The sequence below is a fragment of the Aspergillus terreus genome, genomic scaffold (genome assembly GCF_000149615.1).
Source record: "Aspergillus terreus NIH2624 scaffold_6 genomic scaffold, whole genome shotgun sequence".
Lineage (NCBI taxonomy): Eukaryota > Fungi > Ascomycota > Eurotiomycetes > Eurotiales > Aspergillaceae > Aspergillus > Aspergillus terreus.
Genome location: NT_165929.1, coordinates 434,173 through 441,071, shown reverse-complemented (window position 1 = coordinate 441,071; position 6,899 = coordinate 434,173). Strand labels below are relative to the sequence as shown.

General features: G+C 57.1%; 2 protein-coding genes across 2 annotated transcripts; both read right to left on the bottom strand.

The window, feature by feature from the left end:
• Positions 1-366: 366 nt before the first annotated feature.
• On the bottom strand, positions 367-1,869 carry ATEG_04402 (aspartate aminotransferase; the record flags this gene model as incomplete). The annotated part of the gene is made up of 4 exons (XM_001213580.1): positions 367-462; positions 512-1,360; positions 1,418-1,549; positions 1,597-1,869. 4 exons carry the CDS (start codon positions 1,867-1,869, stop codon positions 367-369), a joined length of 1,350 nt encoding a protein of 449 aa, XP_001213580.1.
• A 1,123-nt stretch (positions 1,870-2,992) lies between these two features.
• ATEG_04401 (uncharacterized protein) lies at positions 2,993-4,738 on the bottom strand (the record flags this gene model as incomplete). The annotated part of the gene is made up of 3 exons (XM_001213579.1): positions 2,993-3,332; positions 3,394-4,200; positions 4,269-4,738. The coding sequence occupies 3 exons, from the start codon at positions 4,736-4,738 to the stop codon at positions 2,993-2,995; spliced, it is 1,617 nt and encodes a 538-aa protein (XP_001213579.1).
• Positions 4,739-6,899: the final 2,161 nt, after the last annotated feature.

The window sequence follows — 6,899 nt, the reverse complement described above, 5'->3', positions numbered from 1 at the left end:
GATATGATATCATATGAATGGCAGGGTACTGACCGGCTAGGAACGCGGAAAAATCACTCCTCGAGATCGCCTCCCTCCAGCAGACGCTCGTGTCGCATCTTGCCACGCAGGACGAGTACATCGGGCAGCTGGTCGGCGATGCGGCCTTCACCGAGACGAATATCGGGCGCGGCAACACGGAGCTGAAGCGCGCGACGGAGCGGCGGAGTACGGCGCAGGCGGTGTTTTGGGGGACGGTGGGGTTGTGTACGTGGTTGGTTGTTTGGGATCTTGTTTTCTAGCAGATATAAGGGCTACGAGGGATGGTATGGTGGATGCATGGGTCGCATGGCATGTATACTTTAGTCTAATGTACAGAAAGATAGCTCATTGCGTCTCGCGGACGACGCTGTCGACGGCCTCGGCGAAATAATCCAGATTATTCGTGTTGAGACCGGCCATGGAGATGCGGCCGTTCTTGGTCTACACACATTAGCCTGTGCCCTTTGGAGAGTGAAGAAGAGGGACCTACCATATAGACGTGCCATTTGTCCCGCAACAGCTTGACCTGCTGCTCCGACAGCCCGGTAAAACTGAACATGCCGATCTGATCGGTGATATGCGCCCAGGACCCGGGCGTCCCCTTGGCCTCGAGACGCTGGCGCAGGCCGGTGCGCATGTCGGCGATGCGGCCGCTCATGGTGCGCAGGTCGTCCTCCCACTCGGCGAAGAGGGCGGGGTCGTTGAGGACGCGGCTGGCGATGCGGGCGCCGTAGGCCGGGGGGTTGGAGATCTCGGGAGCGCTGCAGGATGGCGAGCTGGGAGGCGACGTGGGCGTTGGCGGTGGCGGCGTCGGGGCCGGGGGCGGACACAAAGTGGAAGGCGCCGGTGCGCTGGCCGTAGAGACCGAAGTTCTTGGCGAACGACTGCGCGACGCACAGCTCGAAGCCCTGGTCGACGAAGTAGCGCACGGCCCAGGCGTCGCGGGCGAGGTCGCCGGACGCAAAACCCTGGTAGGCGCAGTCGAAGAAGGGGAACAGCTGGCGGTCGCGCATGATGACGGCGACCTGCTTCCACTGGTCCTGGGTGAGGTCGACGCCGGTGGGGTTGTGGGCGCAGGCGTGCAGCAGGATGATGGAGCCGGCCGGGGCGGCGCGCAGGGCGGCCAGCATGCCGTCGAAGTCGAGGCCCTTGGTCTGGGCGGAGAAGTAGGGGTAGTTGGCGAGCTCGAGGCTCGACGTTGGTGAAGATCTGGTGGTGGTTGGCCCAGGTCGGGCTGGAGAGGTAGATCTTGGGCTTGGGCTGGTTGCGGGTGGAATTTGGCCAGGAGAGGGCGCCTAGATGGACGGCTCTGTGCCGGAGATGGTTGGAAGGTTGCGACCTGTACAGTTCAACATTAGTAGATGCACCTTATCGCCTGACTGGAGGGGAGGCATACTCGGTTCTCGCGGATGGCTGGACTGTCGGCCCCGATCATGAGCTTCTGGGCGGCGGTGGTGTAATCGGCCAGACCCTTGATGGGGAGATATTCATGGTTGAGATTGGGGTCATTGCGAATGAGGTCGTCGGCCTGGGTTGTCAGTTGTGTCTGACCGATGCTTGGACGGGAGAATGTACCTTTTTCACTACGGGTAATACCCAGGGTTTCGCATTGTTGTCGCGATATGCGCCGATGACCAGATCGACTTTCTTTGCAGAGGGGTCCTGGCGAAAGGCCTGGGCCAGCCCGAAGAGGGGATCTTCGGGGGCGGCGGGGACGACGGCCGTGGAGAAGACGGAGGGCGGGTTGGAGCCCATGATGTGAGAGGAGAGGGAGGCGAGACGGTTGCGAGCGATGGAGGAGGAGGACGATGAAGAGGATGAAGAGGGGGAGGAAGTTGAGGCTGTCATGATGGCGGGGAAATTATAAACGGACGCGGAGAAATCAGGTGAGGTCACAACACCGGGGGCTGCTGCTTGCGTTCACCGGGGAAAGGGATCGATCAGAGGTGGGATTCCCCGTACTGTGGACTGCGGGACAAATTTACCCGATGGGGATACGGATGATCTGACAGAGAGGAGGCCGTCATGGATCAGTCGAGAGGTAATAGTCGAAGTAATTAAGTCGTCGTAGTGTAGGGTGGGATTTATAGGGATTCTGAGCCGAGGATGTTGGTTGGTACGTCACATGTAGTCGGTTCGGTATTTCTATCACTCGTGCTTGATGTATACAAGTATTGTCTGTTGTTTATAGATAGATAGAGAGATAGATGGATAGATACTCTTACACTGAGTCCAGCAGTAGCATCTATTCCGTAAGTATCTACAAAATACAAATACAATGTAACTCTTACTAATGGCGTGTCCTGATTGCTCCATACACATACGGAGTACACCCTCTACCCCAAACGCCCCCGATACTCTGACTAACTCACCACCATTAGACTTCTCCTCTGCCTGATAATCTCTCATACAAACCGCATGATTACCCCCTCGGAACAACAATCCCAATACCCGGACTTGCTCCGAATGCGTGATTTTCCTCGTTCTATGACTAACGCCGCAGATTTAGCCGCCGGACGCTCCTCGTCGCCCTCTTGGCCTCGGAATCCGGTGGAGTTGGCATCGACTGTCTCCAAGAAAATCCATCGGACTGGTATTCATATCCCTCATCAGGTTACTCTGTACGGCATACTCTATAGAGTAGTCTATACGGAGCAAGGAGGTATCGTCAATGAATGTACTGATCTAAGAATAGATCCCCCACGGGGTCCGGTTTAGGTAAGCTCTCGCCGGATTCCGGAACCCTAGTATGTACGTATATACCCGATCGCATATATCCATCCGTCCGTCTTACTTTTCGCCGCCAAATCACCCAAACGCCTGTATCGCCCATTCCGAATTGAAATCATCAATCATGCCCGCCATGTAAGGAACGTAGATGCATCCATCAAATCATGCCAAAACAAATAACAAGAAAAAACGTATATACCAAAATAGTAATACCACTGTGGGTAAGACGCCTGGAGACGCCTCACGCCTCCTCCCGATGGGGCTGCGTGCGGATACGGAACCGATCACGCAACCGCTGCGTCAGACGACTCCGTCGACGGTCCGCATCTTCCGTCGCCGCCGGCGGATTCGTCGTCGCCTCTTCGCGCACGCTGCGCAGCGCCGCGATCCGCTCCTCCACGCTGGCGTCGCGCATCCGGCGGGCGTTCAACGGCCCATGGAGGTAGTTGCTGAGTCGGCGCCGGTGACCACTCGTGGGATCCGGCGTGCCTTCGCGCGGAGTCTCGGTCGGAGCGTGGGCCGCGTCGGTTTCGTCCTGCTCCGTCTCACCCTCGGCTTGCGGGGGATTCAGATCGATCCGGCTGTTGTTTCGTTAGATTTGTGGATGATAGATCATGAAAGGATGCGGCGCAGGGGACTTACCAGAGGGGACAGGTTCCAGAGACATTCACCAACCACGGGTCAATACACTCGGGGTGGAATTTGTGGTGGCATGGCAGCACGCGCAGATCCTGACCTTTGACAAAATCGTCCGTACAGATGGGACAGGAGAAGTTCGGGTTCTCCGGGTTAGTCTCGGCCGCCGTCCCGGTGCGCTTGTCGGCGGAAGCATCCGTCGCAGTGGTGTTGGTGTTGGTGTTGGGAGCTGCCTCGTCTGACGGGGTCGGTTGTTGATCCGCGGGAGCCGTCGACCGTGCGGGGGCGTTGCCCGCAGCAGTCATCTCATGCTCTTGGTCGTCGGCGTGCTCCTCCGTGTCTGTGCCCAACTCCACGTCCCCTTTGACGTGGTCGGCCTTGGGGTCGTAGTCGTCGCCGAACTTGACGATCGGAATGGTCTCCAGCATGGCGCGGGCGATCCCTCGGGCTCGACTTTGCCGGGGGCGTCCGGCAGTGTAGCGAGGCCCGTAGCGTTCGGGGTGCCGGTGGGCGCGGACGGCGCCCATGATGATGATGGCCAGGAAGAGAGCCGTGATGATGCCGGTGATGCTGTAGAGGATGATCATGGCGGTGTTGGGGTTGTTGCCGGAGTTCCCGCTGTCGCCATTGTCCATCGGGACACTCTGTATGGGGAACGACATGTCGGCGACGATGCTGCTGGAGCCGGAACCGGAGGTGGCCGAGTCGAGAACGGTTTGAATGGATTGCGAGGCGTTGGGGGTCAGGACCGTAAAGACGTTGGGCGTAGTCGTGGGCACTGCCTTCATTCGCGGTGTAATTGCAATGGTTGGCCTGAGTGGAGTACAAGAGTACGGCTGCCGGCTGTTGCTGCGAGGTGATGACGTTGGCGACGGTCTCACTCGCATCGAGATTGCCGGGATAGGCGGATGGATCGCAACTGATGAAGGCGATGTCTCCGGACTGGACAGCGAGAGAATTGGCGGCGTCGACGTGGAGGAGTTGCCCTGTGGCGTGGAAAGTCTGGGGGGTGTGCGTTAGCGGATCTGGGGGTGCCGTCGGGTTGGGAGCGATGACTAACCTTCGGCTGGGACAGGGCGGCTTGGGCAACGGGCTGGGTCAACGGGGCGAGGGTGAGATTGGTGGGGAGGTGGAGGGAAGCACTCTTGAGGTAGAGGCGAGTGCCGTTGGCCCAGGAGAGATCCGTGGAGCGGTTGGAGGGAAGCACCGACCAGGCGGACGAGGCGAGGGCAGAGACGGGGGAGGAGAGAAGTAGGAGGATGAGAGCGGAGGAGAAGAAGGAAAAGAGGGGAGGGGAAGGAAGAGAAGGGAGAGAAGGGAGAGAGAAGGACGGTTTTTGCCCGAGCCCCATCGAGGACGAGAAGCCAAGCTGGAGAAGGGATCCACGATGACGAGGCCGATGGAGAGAGAGAGTGGAGGAGATTGGGGGACCCAGTCGATCTTCGGAGGGGGGGAGACCCTGGAAACGGAGAGGAAGACCGGATGAAATAAATATGCAGGCAGGACAACTCAGCGCCGGAGATGACGGAGCTGAATGCAGGATGACTGGCGGCTAGCGGGAGTTACGGGAGAGATGAAACCGATGGATGATGGAGAATGGATGGGTGGATGAGATGAGATGAGATGAGATGGGAGGGGAGAGAGGAGAGAGAAGAGGGGCTGGAGTAGTACGGAGGAATCAATCAATTCCGATCATGCTAGAGAGGAGGGGAAATGGGCCGAACGGAAGTAGAGTAGAGTAGAGGAGAGGAGAGGAGAGGAGAGGAGAGGAGAGAGGATGGAAGAATGAGTAGAGAATGAAGATGATGCAGAATACAAGAATGGAGAAACGAACACGGACGGATAAGATAAGAGGCTATTATTCAATTGATTCAATCAACTACGGAGTATCTTGATGCGGAGGAATTATCGACATAACTATGCTCAGATCATAATAATTATCCCTCGTAACTATTCCGGCATCATTCTATCTATCTACCTCCGAGTATACATAGTTCCTCTGAAGTATCCGCTGCATCCGACAATCCCACTCGGAACTACCTACTGTGTGGTGTTCCTGAACGCCGTCTCTTCATGAACCCCTTGCCTGACCACGTGTGTCTTTTACCTCTATGTACTACTAACTAACTACTTATCACCACTCCGGATGTCTGCGGGGTCCAGAGACTTTCCTAGTCTCCGTCGATCCGTTAGTCCCAGTCAATTTGGGCGCAGCCACGACATCCAGCATCGCCGCATTGCGTCACCCTCATCCTGCCGGGGAAAAAAAGAAAACAGGATTCTCCTGTGGCGGAGTCGGTCATCTCTGCTGACTTCCTTCTACCTATCGTTATTGTCTTTTTCCATGCATTTCTTTCATGAGGAGGATCTCTTTGTGGTGACCAGACCCTCCGGATGAACCATGAACCATAACACGATCCTCGACATTCTGGAACGCCGCAGTCGGACCCGATTGACTTCCGCTTGCGTCCGATCGGCCATCCGTAGTCTAGTTCTCTGGAATCTCTGGAATGCGAGCTGGTTCCGCTGCCTTGGGACAATGCATTCTTCGGACGGGTACGAGGTTCGTTCGTGGGGGAGGCCTTCACGTGAACTAGATGACCTCAGACTGATCCAAGAACTGTCGATAACAACAACATGATCCACGATCGACATGATCATCTGCTATCATCTGCACCCGGGAGATCACACACCGCCCGTGGAATCCCCATTCGATGAATTTTCCCTTTCGTCATGGCCAACCCAACCGTACCACCCCTACTCACTCACCCTCGCTCCATCCATGCCAACCCCAGACTCCCAAAGCTTGGCTGGTGACACCAGCCCGTCCCGCAATGCGACTTGCGCGGATAAGGAAGCGGTCGGAGAAAACGAGGCGTCGCCAATTCCGATGTTTGACAAATCCGCCTCCTGCGACCGGGTTGGGTGCCAATAAAGCCGCCTCGCTCCGATCCTCGTAAAGAGCGCCGAGCGCCCGCCCCCTATGCGGACACACCAGCTTCACCCCGCCATATTGAACCTTATCCTGGGGGCTGGGAACCACCGTCCACGGATATCGACCATCGGGCCAAAAAAAAGAAAGCAAAGAATAAAAGATCTAGCCGGTCCAGGTCGCACGAGATTATCCACCAACACTTTGCATCACTGACAGTATCTGACAGTAAGTTGCCTGGTATGAGACGAGCTCAGGGGACCGTCCCAATCAGGGGAGGTACAGCTGGAAGGGGCCGTCTGTCGTGCTGCATCGATCATCCATCCTGTACGACGGGGGCAACGCCTGCGGCTTGTCGGTTGGAGGTTGAGAGGATGCCTATCCAGTCTAGACTGTGGATGTCGGACCGACGGTTCCATGGAAGGTCCAGTCGAAGAATCCGGTTTCGTTTGCTACAGTCGGGATCATGCGATCGGGATCTGAATGATGAAGAGGCACTCAGGCGGTGGTCGATGACCGTCCTGTCAGGGACAGATACGCAATAAGACAAATCAGATGCAGCTGCACGAGGCGATGGGGG